At 46.9% G+C, this 17,456-nt stretch overlaps 1 protein-coding gene and 1 pseudogene across 2 annotated transcripts in view; both read left to right on the top strand.

Annotated features, from left to right (window-relative positions):
* ZFR2 (zinc finger RNA binding protein 2) overlaps positions 1 to 17,456 on the top strand; it is a 40,868-nt gene that overhangs the window by 256 nt on the left and 23,156 nt on the right. Inside the window, exons 2-6 of the mRNA XM_081136800.1 lie at positions 13,171 to 13,246; positions 13,686 to 13,923; positions 14,603 to 14,717; positions 15,492 to 15,704; positions 15,822 to 16,117. Of these exons, the coding sequence (XP_080992926.1) occupies positions 13,185 to 13,246; positions 13,686 to 13,923; positions 14,603 to 14,717; positions 15,492 to 15,704; positions 15,822 to 16,117 (924 nt within the window). The 5' untranslated portion in view covers positions 13,171 to 13,184. The remainder of the gene's footprint in view (positions 1 to 13,170; positions 13,247 to 13,685; positions 13,924 to 14,602; positions 14,718 to 15,491; positions 15,705 to 15,821; positions 16,118 to 17,456) is intronic.
* Positions 10,350 to 10,822, top strand: LOC308556986 (myosin light polypeptide 6 pseudogene; annotated as a pseudogene). Its single transcript has one exon. The product of its transcript is annotated as a myosin light polypeptide 6 pseudogene (transcript).

Genomic DNA, 17,456 nt, shown 5'->3' with positions numbered 1-17,456 from the left:
CGTGGGGATGGACACTGAGCTGCGCTGGGAGGGTCCCAGGCCGGGCAGTGAGTGGAGTAGACACCTTGGCGAGTGGCGGGGGTGACGGGCGGGGGGGGGCGAGTAGAGGTGGGGACGTGACCCCTGGTTGGGAGGAAAGACCTACCTGGGAGGGTGCCTGGCCAGGCAGGGGTATGTGGGGGTACTGACCCCTGAAAGTCGGGGTGGAGGGCTTGAGAGAACACAGAGACCTGGGAGGCTACTCGAGGGAGAGGCAGAGACGTGAGGAGGGGGATTGAGCCTGACTGGGGGTTGGGCAGAGACGTTGGGAGGTGATTGCCGACTTGACATAGGGGAAGTCCTGAGATCCGATAGAGTGGCACCTGGGGCTTCCAAGGGAGAGGGAACAGTTTGGAGGGGTACCCCTAGGACAGAAGGGGTAGAGGGTCTTGAGACCTTGAAACTTAATGAAGTGCTTGGATATTTAAGATCTAGTAAAGGACATGGACCCACGCATTTGGGAGGGAAGGGAGAGAAAGGAGCCCAGAGAATAGATGGGGGAGGGTGGCAGGCAGGCATAGGAAGCTGCCAGGCGAAGGAGGGTTCTATGGATAGAGACAGATGGGTATCTTTTATCTCATATGTACAAACACTCCCCCCCCCCACACACACACACATTATTCTTGGAGCATCTCTGCTGTCTCTCTCCTTCAGCAATCAAGACCAAGTTCCAGGTAGAGGTGCAGGGCTGGCATCCCTAGGAGGGCCGCCCTCCCCATCTTTTTCATTTATTACCCTCGTGTCAATTTCCAACTGGTAGCCTGGCAGAACCTCTTGGGCCAGTTTCTCACAGACTCTGAGGAGCCCACCATGGGTGCCAGCCCCCTTAGGCAACTGAGAGATAAGTGTCTGCTGCACTAGGGGCCTTTGCTGCATGTGTTCATACTTGATTTCAGAACGTTGCAAATAGATATGAGGCTAGTGGAAAATGAGTACCAACCCCTCAACCCAGTGGTGATACTGCCATGTTCTTTTTTTAAAATCCTCACCCGAGGATGTTTTTCATTGATTCTAGAGAGAGGGGAAGGGAGAGGAAGAGGGAGAAACATCGATGTGAGAGAGAAACATCGGTTGGTTGCCTCATGCATGTGCCTCCACTGGAAATCAAACCCGAGACCCTTCAGTGCAGGGATGATGCTCTAATCACACCAGGCAGGGTGCCATGTTCTTTCTTGTGGGAACAGACCAGGGCTAGGAAACAAGGGTTGTGGACGTTAGCAGCGCTCCCAATGTTTTCTGCACTCAGCGTAGTCACTAAGGTGTAGCGTTTATCTAGTAATGGATTTTTTATCAAGGACAGAATGTATAGGCTGCTGTTTCCTGGAACAGAGTGTTAGGTTTTTGTTTCCATCATCCTCAGTGGTCTGATTACCAATGCTTAAAGAAGCAGGACTTAGTGAGTCTTCTTTTGGAAACGCTCTGCCCTTCTGCCTGCTTGCTAGCTTTCTTTTCTCTCTTCTCTTTTTCTCTTTTTCTTTCTCTAGTGCATTCTTCATTCAGAACTGGGAAGTCACTTTAATGTTACGCTTTTTATTAAATTTTCTTCTAGAGCAGAAATCGAGCATTTAAACTGTTAAAATAGGTAGAGGCATACCTCAGAGATATCGTGGGTTTGGTCCCACACTGCTGCAATAAAGCAAATATTGCAATAAAGCGAGTCACATGAATTTTTTGCTTTCTCAGTGCATATAAAAATTATGTTTATACTATATTGTAATCTATTACGTGTGCAGTAGCATTGTGTCTAAAAACAATGTACATCTTAATTAAATACTTTATTACTAAATACTTTATTGCTAGAAATTGCTAAAATGGCACTGATAGCTAGGCTTGCTTGATGCAGGGTTGCCACAAATTTTCAACTTGTAAAATACAATATCTGGGAAGCACAATAAAAACAAGGTATGCCTTTAGTTGCCAGGCTTCAGTAGATGTTTTTGTTATTTATTTGACTCACTGTACTTACACATTTAATGCAGCTGTTGTCTGTATCCTGATAACTTAGGTGATATAATATACACACATGTAACTAAGTATGTGAAACTACCATTCACTGACTGTCAAATTAGTTTGTGTCTTTAGAATTGCCCCAGAGAGCATGTGTTGTTCTTTGATAAAAGAGTAGTTTCAACTAAAACTAAAACACGGGAATCATAGCAAAATAAACTTCAGTCTCACAAAACCTTGAAACAAGATAATCTGCATTATTTGAGTGATTTTTAGTTAACTAGACATTCCCTTTTGTGGGAAATGACTTTTTCTTGGAAACTTCAGCTGCTTTTAAAGCACACATTTCTCATATAGTGTGCCATGGAAAAACTGATAGGATAACAGGGTTTGGAGCATCAACTTTATTGCTAAATAAATTAAATGGTAGTACTTGGACAACAGTATTTACAAAGTTTGTTTCATGAATTGCCAAAGTGAAGACAAGTTTGCTTCTTAGAGGACTTTTGAGTAGGTTTTCTTGGCTTTTAAAATTGATAACCACAGCCCTGAATAGGAATTTTTTTACATCATAATCCATAAATCAAAAGCCTCTCAGAGGCAACGCATAGATTGGAAAAGGCACTGAAGCCCATACTAACCGTGGGGAATGCTGGCTGGCAGACGGAAGATCACTCGGTAACACCCCTGATTGAGTGCCCCCCTGCTCTGTCGGGTATGGGTGCAATCAGATTCAGAACAGTCCTGGTGTACCTGGAGAAGCCTCCATTGCCTGCCCTTCCCTCCAGGTCTCCAGACCCTTCCAGAGTGAACCTTACCTGCCATGACCCATCTGTCCCCGAGCTTAGGTGCAAGGAGCACAGGCTGCTGGGAAGCAGTGTCCCTATCTCAGAGGCTAGGGTGCATACCTCTAAATGGACTCCCACCACCTCACCCCAAATCACTGTTGCATTAGACATCCAGGAACACTGGGCCTTTGGGAACCTCTAGTTGAGTTTGAAGCAGTCCTGCTAAGTAAGCACCTAGGCAGCACCTCTCATGTATTCCCAGTTGGGACTGACAGGAAGTTGACACTAGAATAGCAAGGCATACAAGTCTTCTTGTTAGAATGTGGTTGCAGTTGTTTTTTTTAAAGGCCTGTCTCAGTAAGGGTAAAACAACATGTTAGGGCTTGGTTGAGGGAATCTCTTGGCAGGAAATTTTGAGTGGTAGCTTTGGACTACCAGTAAAAATTTGGCTTAAGTATATTTTAAGGAAAACCTTTCAGATGATAGAACTGTGGTACCTTAGATCCTATTACAAATACATTTGGTACATTTCAAATATCTGAAGTGTGGATTTTGAATTTTCATTTTTTTTTCTGTTTCAGAGCCAAAAGTCAACTCATCAACTTTGGAGCATAAGTAAATTCCTAATAGAGACTTTTTTTCCTTAAACATATTCATGTTTCTGAATTTTTAATAGTTCTGTTATACTTTGTCTTTTGTCTGGATCTACCAACATGTATACTTAGATTTATCAGAAGAAATACATCAAATTTAAAAGCATTTTCAAATATTTTTTAAAATTTTTTCACAAGTATAATTGGTGTTCTTTTGTGTGGTAATAGAGATAGGGGGACGAAGACCATTGATCTGGATAAATAAGTTAGTAGTCCTGGCAAAATAAGGAAAACATGTAGAAAGGGTAATTGTAAACGTGTATTCATTCTCTTTATCTTATATTAGTAAATCGAAAGTTTCTGAAACTTCAAATCAAGGATTGCAGCTGGCCCTGTAAGGGCCAGACATGTACATAAATGAATCAAGTCTAAGATGGTAGAGAGTGTATGGCAGTGGGGGGAGACCAAGACAGAGCTTGCACCCCACCACACACACCCCACCTGTTGCTGACACGGGTCAGAACCCAGTGTGGAGAGTCTTCCCATTTCCGCAGAGAATGCACATCCCTCTTTCTATGTGCAAGTCTCCAAGTTTTAAGTACCAGCACCCAAATCAGACTATGGTCAAATGACACCTGCCTCCACTTATGATCTTCGCTTTATGTTTTAAAAAGTTTATTCATGAAAGGAAACTGCAGAAGATATTATAGATACCTTTGATAATTAAAAGGTATAGTACATATCCCATCTTCATTTTGACTGGTTTTAGTCGATTAAGATGGTTCTGGGGTTTTATTGTGTTAATACCAGTTTTTGTTTTCATCACTAAGACAGCTTAATCATCAAAGCCAAGTAATGCTGCCTAATTCAGAACAAAATTAGGAAACTGACAAATCACAGAGAGCTCTTGTTTGTTTGTTTTGCATGTCTTTTTCTATGTCTATAATGCCTTAAATTTGAAGTGTGCTATTTATTCACAGAGTGTTTAGAATCTTGGTAGGAAAAGGTTTTGGTGTTGCCCAATGTCTAATTGGTTGGTAATTGTTTTCTTTTTCTGTCTCTTATACCAAGGTATCTGGCAGATACCTTGGTATAAGGTATAGGTTCTCTGCCTATTCTTTTTATTAGACTTGTGTTATATGTTAATTTTAAGGTCACCGTGTTTCTTTTAGCTGTAAACTTCATTTGTAAATTGTTGGGGGAACTGGACTTTTTTTTTTGGTAGATATTTTGCTTTGGCAGGTTTTTTTCCCCTAAAGGTAAGTTGCATTTGTTGTACATCATTGTCCATTTGCCTTTTAAAATTAATGTATCCCCCCCAAATTAATTAAATTAATATATTCCAAGATCTTCATTTGACACTGTTGATTAAAAATTGAGAATTGCTTCAATTTGATTCTGTAGCATTTTGTATTTCAGAAAGTCAGTTCCATTGACTGAGGTTTACTCTTTCATGAGGTTTGTTCTCTGGGAGCAGAGTGTGCTATAACCTTGGAATGGCTGTTTTTAAAAAGCCTGCGGCTTCCTCTTACTTTTGAATGTCATTGGTTGAACCCATGGTTGGTGGTTCCGTGTCTGTTGTACTTGCTTATGAGAACCTCAGGCTGGCTATCTAGTCTTCTGTTGGCACTAGAGAGGCACATGTTAGACCAGTGTAGACATGGCTGTGGAGAGTTGTGTTTTTTTGCCCCTTACAGCAGCAGGGGGTGGCTTGGAGCCACAGATGACCCCTTGCCATTCCCGAAACATTGGCCTTCCATCAGTTAACTGAGGTTCACAGAAGTAAGAAGCCATGGCCATATTGTTCCTGGTTGGAAATTCTTTCACTGCTTCTAGGAGGGTGTGTACATAATGCTTTTTCTTTAGTTTAACCAGCATAATATCATCAAGACAGTCAGTTATAAAGCACCTGACCAGCAGAGCTAACCATATAGCCACCCTCTATGTGGGGACCATATTTCTGAGAGATGAAGAGAATTCCAGGACTTCCCCTGCCAAACTGAATTTGGCTCATCCTCAAGGCTCAGGAAAGTCCTGTCACCCGGCTCTGGAATCCCTGCCTCAGGAATGCCAAGCAGCCCATTGGCTCTGTCTTGAGGAGCCAGGTGGCCCTGATTTGGAGCTAGAGACTCCTGACTACATTTTAAAGAAGGTTGCATATGGGTGTGGAGAGGAGTAAAATCCTGTCATCCTTCCAAGAGCCCAAGGATTAAGTTCATCAAACCCCTTTCCAATATGTCGGAGTGTTTTCTGGGCTCTCTGGATCTGAAAATGGGCACTTCACATGGAGAATACACACAGGCTTTTATGGTTAAAAACAAAATTCTAAAAAAATTAGAATTGTTATGGGTATGAATGTATAATATATAAATGTTTTGAATATAAAACCCTTGTGAACCAGAGTGTAAACTGAAAACATTGCTGGGTGTGTATGTATGTGTTTTCATAAAGTAATTAAATGTGATCTTACTGCCGATAAAATAGATTTGAAAATATCCTCCCTGATGAATGTCTTTAGTGACCATATTTAGCAGTGGGTGTCATACTTCACAATGCACCATCCTAGCTATGAATGTTACTTCACCCTGTGAGTAGTCACAGATGCTCCTGGAAAACTGAGCTAAGGTCAGGATGCTGGAGCAGAGCTTTTCTCTCAGCACTGCAGGATAGCTGATATTTGGTGTGGAGATTTTTAACTGCTTGGCACTGAGATTTTATCTCAGTCTGACTTCGTTTACACACCACTTTGGGGAGTGTTAGGAGAAGTGACAAGTAGGTGAAGAGCTCAGTGCTTAAGGGGAAGCTTTACCAAGAGTAAACCTCTGACTTGATTTCCCTTCCTTGACCACCACTCCTAAATTCTCAGTCTCGATCACAGGCTGAAATGGGCAGCCTGCAGACCATGTTTGCTTCTCACACCTGCTTTCTTTGGCTTGTGCAGTGCTTTTTTTGTTTGTTTTTTAAAAATTATTATTACTTTATTTTAATTAGTTGCAAACATTTAAAAATTGGGAGGCTTTTCAAAATCTCTAATTAAAAAATATATTTTTATTTATTGATTGATTTTATAGACAGAGGAAGGGAGAGACATCAATTTGTTGTTTCACTTATTTATGCATTCATTGGTTAATTTTGTATGTGCCCTGACCGGGGATCAAACCCACAGCTTTAGCATGTTGGGACGATGCTCTAACCAACTGAGCTACCTGACTAAGGCTACCCTAATTTCTAGCATTACTTAAAATCAGAAGATCTGACAACCCTGGACTTCATTGTAAGCTCCTACCATGTGCGAGGCACTGTAACACATCAGTCCTTGTTTAGTTATCACACCATCCCAAGAGATAGGTGTTCCCATTTTAGAGGTGAGTAAACTGAGGCTAGAAGAATAAGTGACTCACCCAAGGCCCCACAGTGAACAGAGTAGGTATTGGAAGCCAGGTGGTCTGACTCTGGACCCTGTGCACATCCCATTGGGCCATAGTGCTCCACCCAGTTTTTAAGCTTGAAACCCCTCTGAACTCTAAGTCAGTCCTCGTGCAGAATGCTCACATCCTCAACTTTTCTCCATCTTGGTCTAACTGAATGTCTCAATTGTACCCATGGGATTTTAATCTGTAGAGGTGCCTAAATTGACACAGAGAAGTCAATGCCACTGAAAGAATTTACTATGTTTCCTGAAAGAAGAAGATATGCCTCACCACGCAAGGCCAGACCACATGAAATTTGCCATTTAACCTCAACGATTTCTTTTTGATCCCCCTATTCCAGCAGGGATTCTTAACCTGGGGCCTGTGAAGCCCCTGGTGATCACACGCAAAACTATCCATAGGAATCAGGTCAGGGAGTCACAACTTTCACCTGATTCGTAAAGGGACTCAGAAAAAGGCTGTTAGAAATTGAAAGAAGGCAAGGTAACCAGTGACTTCCCACCATGGGGAACCCGAGAAGAGTTGTGGGCATTCTCCCTTCAGACCTGGGGCAGGGAACCTGGGTGGGAGCAACAGCCTCTGCTGCCCACTTGGCTTCTTTTCCCCTTGTGCTGTACTCTAATCCCAGGTCCCCATCCCCAGATACCCTGACCGTGTCCTTGTAGATCTGTTTCTCAGCAGCACCACTGTCATCGGGTCTGGATCACTGTCTGGGGTGGGCCCATTCTGGGTACTGTGGGGTATTGAGCAGTATTCCTGGCCTTACCTACTCAGTGCAAGGAGTACCCCCTCATTGTTACAATCACAGATATCCCCAGACACTGCCTAGTGTCCCCTGGGGGGCAGAATCACCCCAGGTGAGAACCTCTGCTCTAGATTATCTAGGTTTTAACAATGATGCCTGCAGGAAGTCTTTCTCACAAGCCATTTTGTGGCTAGCTCAACTCCTAAAACCAAGATGTGGTAGATTGACTTTCAGATGTCTCAGTCCTTCACTCTTTATTTTCAGTCCTTCCCACTGAGACCTTGCAGCTCCTTCCATCTAAAAATGGCATCTATTTCTCTGGCCCTTGTACCTGGCCTTGGCCAAAAGACTGTAGCAGGAATCATGCTGCCATAGGCTGAAGGTTGGTGCCTCCCACCCCCAAATTGATATGTTGACACCTAATTCCAATTCAATGGTAGTAATGTTAGTGGCGAGATGAGACCTTGGTTCTTGTCTTCTTGAAGGCAAGATTTCAGTGGAGACAAAGTGTAACAAAGTGAGAATTTATTGGCTGCAGCAAAAAGACACTTTAGGACAATGAAACAAAAAAAGGGCATAGAAGAAGCAACTGGCTGCTTTGGCTCACTGAGAAGTCAAAGAGAAGGGGGCCTTGGCGACAGTTTCAGGGGGTTAGCCCAGGATGTGCTGCCGCTGCTCATTGCTCCCCTGGTTGCAAGTCTTGTGAGGTTCCTTGGAAGAAGGGAGAAGGGAATGGTTTGGGCATGCTCCCCTGGGGGAGAGTGCATGCTGGGTGCTTCAACCTGAGTGTATTTCTCTCTCTTGCAGGTGGAAATCTTAGGGGAGGTCTCAGGGAAGTGTCTCAGTAGATTATTCATCAGCTTTCCAGGTGTGCTCTTTCAGGGTCGTGGTCTTTACTGATTGGTCGGCGCCAGGGCAGGGGGTCATTAGTCAGTGAAGTTGGTCTCGAGGCAACTGTGGCTCACTTAATCTGGTTTTGCTGCTTTTCTGGGCCTGAAGTTGAAATACAACTGAGGCCTAGATGTTACCTTTAGGGAGGGAAAGGTCAGGGGGGTGTAGACTGCATGAGCAATATGAAAAGTCAGGGGGTCCAAACCACATGACCAGCAAATGCTAGGGGAGGAAAGGTTATCCTGGGAGCCAGGTTCTTGTTTTCCCAGTTTTGCCCCTTGCTAGGCATCCAGGGCTTTCTGCCCTGGTGAGTTTCTGTACCGGGCCCATCATTCTTGCTCTGTTCATGTCTGTTTAACTGCCTGTAACAGTAAGAGGTGGAACCCTGAGAGGTGATTAGGTCATGAGGGGTGGGGTGCCCATGAATGAGATTAGTGTCCTTATAAGAGAGACCCTAGAGAGCTCCCTTGCCCCTTCAGCCAGGCTAAGACACAGCTAGAGAAGACAAAGTATGTGGCCATATTTTGCCAAGCCATGTTTTAAAGCCATTTGTCTCTTTATCCCTTTTGCCTGGGCTCCCTCGTGCCAAGCTGTCTCCTGAGAATGGGCATTAGACCCACAGTAAATGCGCTCCCCCAAATCGCTTCACACTCCACTTCTTGGGAAAGCCTGCTTAACTAAATAAAAGTGGGGTGACACTATCCTCCCATACCAAAAGCAGCTGTGTGCTGGTTGCTTTGTGGGGTCATGAGCAATTAGGATGAGATGGGTCGAGTGTTCCCTTTTTAGGTCACAACCAACCTTTTGATCATTATCATCAAACGTTCACTATACTTGACAGCTATGCAAAGCCCCGGATTACTAGGAGCCAGCTTTAGCCAAACTTGGCAGGTGACACGATACCTCCTGCGTTCTCTTTCCATTTCCACCACTCTGGTTGAGACCCCTGCATGTCACATGTCTCCTAGCAGTCCTTGCCCTCAGCTTCTCCCCTCATTGCCTGTATTTCTTCAGTATGGATCTCCATAACAAAATATCACAGACTGTGTGGCTTAAATAAATTTCTCCCTATTCTGGGGGCTGGAAGTCCAAGATCAAGGTTCTGGCATGATTGGTTTCTCTTGAGGCCTCTCACCTTGGCTTGCAGATGGTTGCCTTCTCCCTGTGGCCTCATGTGGTCTTCCCAATGTGTCCACATCTGTAGTGTTTCTTCTAATAAAAGACACCGTCCTGTAGGATTAGGGCCACACACTTATGACCTCATTTTACGATACCTCTTTAAAGGTCCCATCTCCAAATACATTGTGAATTAGGGCTTCAAAGAATTGGGGAGGCGAGGCACTATTTAGTCCATAGCATTACCGTAGCATCCTAAAACAGGTCAGATCTTGGCAAGGATTCCCTTGGTGACTCCCTGTTGCTTACTAGATAAAACCTGGATTCTGCCTAGCACCTGAGCCCTCCCTCCAGCCTTTTGTTACCCCACACATCCTCTGTCCCTCAGCACACAGGACAGTTTCCCTGTCAGCCTTGTGCCTTTCTCCCACTCCAAGGTCTGTGCCAGGCCCTTCTCTCCGCCCAGTTTGAGCCCCCATCCTCAGGAATCCCAGTCACCCTCCCAGTCTCAGGGATGGGGGGGCGATCCTCCTGTTACCTGCTGGGCTGTCAGCAAGTGCATCCTCCCTCCCAGTGTCTCAATTGTTTGCCCTGGAGAGGTGTTCCACTACCACCGATGGGAGAGGGGACCTATGGTGAGTTCAAGGGTGTTTGACTGTCCCACATTGAACTGAAAGCTGATGTTGATCTTGACTCTGTACTCACAGCCAACCAGTCTGCTCACAGCTGTCACATTTCATAATAACACCAGTGGGGGCCATTACTACAGGAAATGTTTCGGCAAAGCTGAGCAGTCAAGATGTGTGACTTCACTGAGGATCAGACCGCAGAGTTCAAGGAGGCTTTACAGCTCTTTGACAAAACAGGAGAGCCAAGATCCTAGGAGTACAGCCAGTGTGGGGATGTGGTGAGAGCCCTGGGCCAGGACCCCACCAACGCCAAGGTGCTCAAAGTCCTGGGGAACCCAAGAGTGATGAGATGAAGGTGAAGGTGTTGGACTTTGAACACTTCCTGCACATGCCGCAGACGCCAAGAGCAAGGACCAGGGCATCTGTGAGGAGTATGTCGAAGGCCTTAGGGTGTTTGACAAGGAAGGAAATGCCACTGTCATGGGTGCTGAGATTTGGCATGTTCTTGTCACTCTGGGTGAGAATATGATAGAGGAAGTAGAGATGCTGGTGGCAGGGCACAAAGACAGCAATGATTGTATCAGCTATGAAGAGCTCGTCCGCATGGTGCTGAGCAGCTGAAGACATTCCCAGTGTACCCATTCCCCTGTGCCTTCCCCTGTGTGAGACTGTATACGTAGCCTGGAAGGCTTCCTAGACTCTCTTGTCACGGCACTTTTCCCAGCTTATATCTCTTGGATGATGTTTGCCATCAGCATTCACCAAATAAACTTGCTTTCTGTGCCCTGAAGAAAAAACAAAAACAAAAGAAAATACCAGTGGGTGTCACCCTGCAGACACGCAGAACACCTAAGATCTCCCACCGCAGCCTCTGAATTACGTCAAGGCATAATGGCTTGGATGCCCAGCCATCTACATGTGTGCTCTCATTCCTCCCTTTAATCTAGTTCAGTGTTCCTCAAACTTCACTGTGCATAACACCACCAGTCAGGGTCATATACAACAAAAACATATTCTTCTATATTTACACTCACAAGTGTGCTGTCAGAGGCAGCTCACAGTGTCCTTGTGATCCTTCCAGATTAGGATCAGGACCAGGCATAAACCAGACTATGATGCTGCCCAGCTGGTGCCCTGGGACTGAGCTTGTCCTAGAAAAGCAGTTCTCAACTGGACAGTGGGGACATCTGTGGCTGTCATGACTGGGAGTGCTCCTGACATCAAGTGGTTAGAGGCCACTAATGCTGCTCAACACCCCACAGTGCCCAGGATGGCTCCACTCCAGAAATTGGGCCCAATGTCAGCAGTGCTTAGATCAAGAAACCTTGCCCCAATCTAAATAAGAAATACATATCTCAAGTCAAACATCTTGACCATCTGCCTCCACTGATTTCCTTAGGTGGGGTCCCCCTCCATGTGAAGACAGTGCTTTCTACCTGAGTCAGGTCACCGCGGGAGCAAGGTAGAGAAAGCTCCATAGGTTGTCTCTACTTCCTCAGAGCCCTTGTCCGCTGAAGGACAAGACACCCTTCCATCCCAAGAGAAACTTGCCTCTGTGCCCTCAGTTGGCACCACTTTGTGGGCTGGGGCTTCAGGAACAGGAGGGGATACCCTGCTGGAGGTGGAGGGCAGAAGGAAGCCTTCACAGAGCTAGCTGCTCAGCATCACTGTGCAGTTGTGGTGGCTTACACAGCAGCAGCAGCAGGTCTGTCCGGAGAGCTGCAGGTCTGCGCTCACGCTTGGACTGAGTGCCCCTGCCCTTGCAGCTTGGGCAAATCAGACCCCCTTGTTGAGCCTTCCCGGTGGCTGCAATGGCATGGCCTTTCGTGTCCTCCCAATGTCCATCCCTTCCCTTGCCATTTTGGGTTGAGTCCATACCTCTCCTATGTGACTCAGGAGAGGGTGGCCCCAGCTCCAGGGTAAATCCTGATGGATCTAAGTCAGCCAGCTTGGCCCCCTTCCTCTCAGCTGTGCCCATTTGGAGTGGGTGGTGTGTGACCCAGGCTGGACAAGAAGCCATGAAGGGAAGCTTGCACAAGAAGGCACATGTGGAACTTACATAGAACATACCTTGCAGCATTGCTTTAATAGCAGAAAATTGGAAATAATGTGTAGTGGTTTAAAAATAAGTCCACAAATTCTTTGATGCTTCTCCCTTCAACAGGTGGGGGCGAATCCTCTCCCCTTGAGTGTTGGTTAGATTTAGTGATTCACTTCTAACTAATGGAGTGTGGCAGTAGTTATGCCATGTGATGTCTGATGCTGGGTCATAACAAGGACAACTTCTATCTGGTCCTCTCTTGCTTGGGGAGGAACATCTTGGAAGCACATCCTACCACCCCCGTTGGTACTTCGGATAATAGAGCCCAGCCAACAGCTTGATTTCAGCCTCCTAAAGACCCTTAGCCAGAGCCCAGCCAAGTCACTCCAAATTCCTGACTTACAGAAACTGTGAAGATGATAACCGGTTATTACTGTTTGAAGCCATATCATTGAGGATAATTTTTAACTCAGCAGTAGATAACTAACATATAAATGTCTACCATTAGAAAACTAAGTGAATGAATTGTGATACATTCAAACAAATAAATAATTAGGCTTTAAGTTTGGGAGGATCAGGACAAAAGTACAAATGAAAGTCTATATACTATATGTCTAAATATTTTAATGTTATAAATCAAGCTGGCAAAAAGTTAAATACAGTACAACAGGCCCCCCCTTATCCGAGGGGGATATGTTTCAGAATTTTCTTATGTGATCCTTATTGGTATTGGGCTAAAGTATTTGATGATACCCTTTCTGACAAATGGGCTTTTAAATTTGAGTACTGTCTACTGGTGGCTGATATTTAGCAGAGCGTGGGACCCTGGAATCAGAAAGATTTGAGTCTGAATCAAGCACTTGACATGTGTCACTGATCATCAGAGAGTTTCCTCACCTGGACAATGAGGACAGATGGACAGATTGATGGTGCTGGCACCTTCTCCACAGGTGGTAAGGCATGAATGAGGAGACGTGGACAAAGCCTCGGAGCTGTGCTTCCCCCAGAGCAAGCCGTCAATGAAAGGTGATTCTCGTTAGTAAAGTTTTTAGTTTAGTGGTAACCAATCTTCCATATTTTAATAATTGGGTCATCCACTTGTTCTTTGGTTTAAAAGTACTGTTAAAGTTCAACTTTCTTTGTGGAATCTTGATGTTGAAAAAAAGACTACCTCCCATGTGGTTTAGCTACGTACCGTGTCTCAGTTTCCTCTTATGCAAAATGGGCAGCAGTGGCCTCTGCCTCACAGAGTTGTCAGGAGATTGTGTTTCCTCATGAAGAGCACTTAGAACTGTGCCCGTGCTCAGCAAAAGGTCTCAACAGGTGTTAGTGGCCGCTGAAGGTACTGTTTGAATGTAGGCATCTGAAGTAGCTGAGGGCAATGTCTGCTGTGGTTTATGTGCTCAACTCAACTTCTCTATAGAGCTCCTTCTAATGCAGCTGGGCTTTTGTGTTGTGGTTCTAGCACTCAGCCTCCCATGGCTTATCCCCTCCCTGCTGCTGGAGCCAGCTTCACCACCCAGCCCGCGCCTGGAATGGGCCCCGCCATGACCCTGCCGTTTCCCTCCACGGCCATCCAGCCACCCAGGTCCGGTGGCCCAGCCGGGTGTGATGGGCACCAGCCCCACTCCATCCAGGACTTTGATTATGACGGAGAATTCCTGGAGCCCACCCCCACACCTACCACTGCTCCCTCCTACCAGGTATCAGCCTACCTTTCTCTCACCAGCACGTGTCCTTCCTTGAAAACATGGATGGTATTGAGTGTAAGAGTGATGTGGGCAGCTGGTACTGACAGTGCAGGACACACTTTCACCCTCCTCATGTTTCTGTCCTTTTCCATAGGGGTGACGGGATGTGCTTGTCCTTGTTGGGCCCTTCCTCCACTTTTCCCAGCTCGGAGCTCTGGGCCACAGGTCTCCCTGCTGTGTCTCCACTTGGAATTGCCAGGGCACCCCATGCTGCACATGGTCCACCCCTCCACCCCTCCAGCCTCTGCCACCCATAGGTGGTCCCTGGTTGGGTCAGTACATGGCACCACAGGCCACCTGATTAGCCAAGCTTCACAGTTTGGCTCTATTCCCTCCCTCTCTTGTCATTACTTCTCCAAGGCCTTCAATCTCTCCCTCCATACCCACCCTCCCATGCTTTTGACCCCTCCCAAGACCTCCTGGCCTCTGTGCTTTTGTCCTTGCCTCCATGTAGACCCCATTCCACCAACAGCCTGAATCCCCCTGTAAACCCAAATCCAGCTGTGCTCCTTGGTGCCCTTGGCACAGAACCCAGACCCTCGAGAGAGCCCGGTCCATGTTTGGGGCGAGTGAGGACACACCTCACCCTTTCTCCTTGCTCTCTGTCTCTCCCGTGGAAACCCTCTCACAGGACAGTTATGGCTATGGACCATCCACAGCCACCAGTAGCTATGAGAACAAAGAGTATCACCTACCTGCTGTGGGCCAGCTTCAGCTCCCTGCCATGACCATGCTCTGCCAGCCAGGTGGGTTTCTGCAGGGTCAGGTGTGAGCAAGGGCATGGGAGTCACCACATTAAACATCCAGATTCACAGGGAAGTCTGGAGTAATGTGAATGTCAGGGCTGTCTTTTCAACCAGGGGCCTGGGGTGGGGGACTAAAAGTGGAGCTGGAAGTGTTTTCCAAGGAAGCTTTCCCAGGGTGCATGGGGGTAAGTTCTCCTGAGGACTTTGATCTTAGATGTGGAAGAGATAGCCCTGGCAGTGTGGCTTAGTTAATAGGGCATCATCCATGCACTGAAATGTTTCTGGTTTGATTCCTGGTCAGGACACATGCTTGGGTTGTGGGCGCGATCCCTGGTAGGGGGAGTGTAGGAGGCAGCCGATTAATTTTGCTCTCACATCGATGTTTCTCTGTCTCCCCCTCTCCCCCTCTTCCTTCCTCTCTCTCTAGAAAAATCTTTTAAAAAATTTTAAAACGTGGACGAGATAAGGAACACATTGATTAGACACACACACCCTTTACACCCATGATACAGAGGAAGAGTATGGAAAGGAGTGGTGGGCACAGGTCACACATGAATCCCAGCCGGGATCAGAGCTTGGGACCCGAGGCCCAGGGCTCTGGCCTTCCCCTGAGGCCAGTTGCACCTAAGGCTCATCCACAAGTGGGGGCCCCAGTTTGCTCCGGCAGCTGGGGAGGCTGATTGTGGTGGTCATAGGGAGTGTGGTTCTTGCTCTGCACTCCCTAGGGATGGGGGTGAAGTGTGGCTCTTCAGAGGGTTTCTGCTTGCTCTCCAGGGATCACAGGAGCTTACTGTCAGCCCAGCAGTAGGTACAGCCACGTGCAGCCCCCACAACAGGTGCCCACTACTAGGGAGACAGCCAGCGTCCCATCCTCCCATTATACCTGCCCCCCAGCGTCCAGCGTCCAGCCCGAGGTCTTCGTGTCTACCCTGCCTTCCTACACCTTGTCCTCAACCTCCTATAGCTTCACCTCCCTCCCGTACACAGGTGAGCTGGTGGTTTCCCTGAGCATGAATGCAGTTGAAGCCTGTGACTCTGTTTGCAGCTGAAATAAACATTGTCCTCAAAACCAACCCATTTCCTCTCATTCTCTCTGCTTCTTAGGACCAAGCTACCAGAACTGTGACATGTCAGTGTACTCAGCAGCAGGTCCTTACTATCCTCCACTGCTCCCCCCACAGATGCAGCCTCCACCCCCGCCGCCTCCACCCCCGCCTCCTCCACTCCCAAAGCCTGAGGACTTGTCCCCACAGGATGGCTCAGGGGACAGCTCTAGTGCCAGTTGCGCCGGCAGCTTCCCCAAGAAGCCACTGGTTCCCACCAGGCTGCTGAATGGTGGGCCCAGGCAGCCCCTGCTTCACTACTGTGACATCTGCAAGATCAGCTGTGCCAGTGCCCAGGTCAGCCAACCCATGCCCAATGCCTAGCAGGCCCCTCAGCCTTCCTGCCCTTTCCTTGTCCCCTGTGGTCAACCAGAGGTCAGGGTCATAGCCTGCCCCAGAGAGGCCTGTTATTAAACTTGCAATGTCAAGTGTGTGTCAGAATTGCCTTAAGATTGCCCTACTGGTGTTTGAGTGGAAGAAACGCGAGCAGCACAGCACTGACTGTTGGCCACAGAAACCTGGTCTTGAACTCCAAAGTAAGGGAGCTTCTCTTGATTTGGGGTGGGGAAGGCAGTCAGTGCCTCTTCCTTGAGCAGTGAGGGAGGGCACAAGCAGACACAGCTAGTTGTGGTTGTGCCTCGGCTGCATGGCTGTTCAGGCAGGGCCATGGGTGGATGACATTGGACATGGGTACATGAGTGTGCATGTTGTTTATGTAGCAGGAGTGTGGGCTCCAGAACTGACCTCCCGGACTCATAGCCCAGCCCTGTGGCACCATCACCCAAGGAAGTGTCACAGCCTCTCTCTCTCTCTCTCTCTGAGCCTCAGTTTCCCCGTGAGACAGGGTTTGCCTGAGCGTCACCACTTAGCATGGCATCTGGCATGTACTCAGTGTCACTTAGAAAGGTCAATTCTTGTTATTTGCAGTTTTGCTAATATTAGTAACACTTATTTAATTGGAATTTTTTTTTTTAATCCTCACCCAAGGATATTTTTTCCATTGCTTTTCACAGAGAGTGGAAGGGGGAAAGAGAGAGAGAGAGAGAAGAGAAACATTGATGTGGGAGAGACACATCCGTTGGTTGCCTCTCGCCCACGCCCTGACCAGGGCCGAGGACTGAGCCTGCAACCAAGGTACACGTCCTTGGCCGGAATTGAACCTGGGCCCCTTCAGTCCACAGGCCATCGCTCTGACCACTGAGCCAAACCAGCCAGGATAATTGGAATTTTTTTTTTAATCCTCACCAGAGGATATGTTTTTTGTTGTTGTTTTTTAAAAAATGGATTTGAGAGAGAGAGGGAGAGAGAGAGAGAAACATCGATATGAGAGAGAAATATTGATCGATTGCCTCCCATATGTGCCCTGACAGGGGATCAAACCTGCAACCTGGGTATGGGCCCTGACTGAGATTCGAACCCACAGCCTTTTGGTGCACAGATGATGCTCCAGCCAACTGAGCCACCCGGCCAAGGCTAATTGGAATTTTTTTGAGATAGTTGTAGGTTCACATGTAGTTGTAACAAGTAATGCAGAGAGGTCCCGCATATCCTTTAGCTGTTTCCCCTAATGGTAACATTTTGTGAATTGCAAACAGGAGGTTGAATTGACATGATTTGCTCTTATTCAGATATCCCC

Source organism: Miniopterus schreibersii (assembly GCF_964146895.1).
Source record: "Miniopterus schreibersii genome assembly, chromosome: 4".
NCBI classification, from domain to species: Eukaryota; Metazoa; Chordata; class Mammalia; order Chiroptera; family Miniopteridae; genus Miniopterus; species Miniopterus schreibersii.
This window is presented reverse-complemented; position numbering and strand designations above follow the sequence as displayed.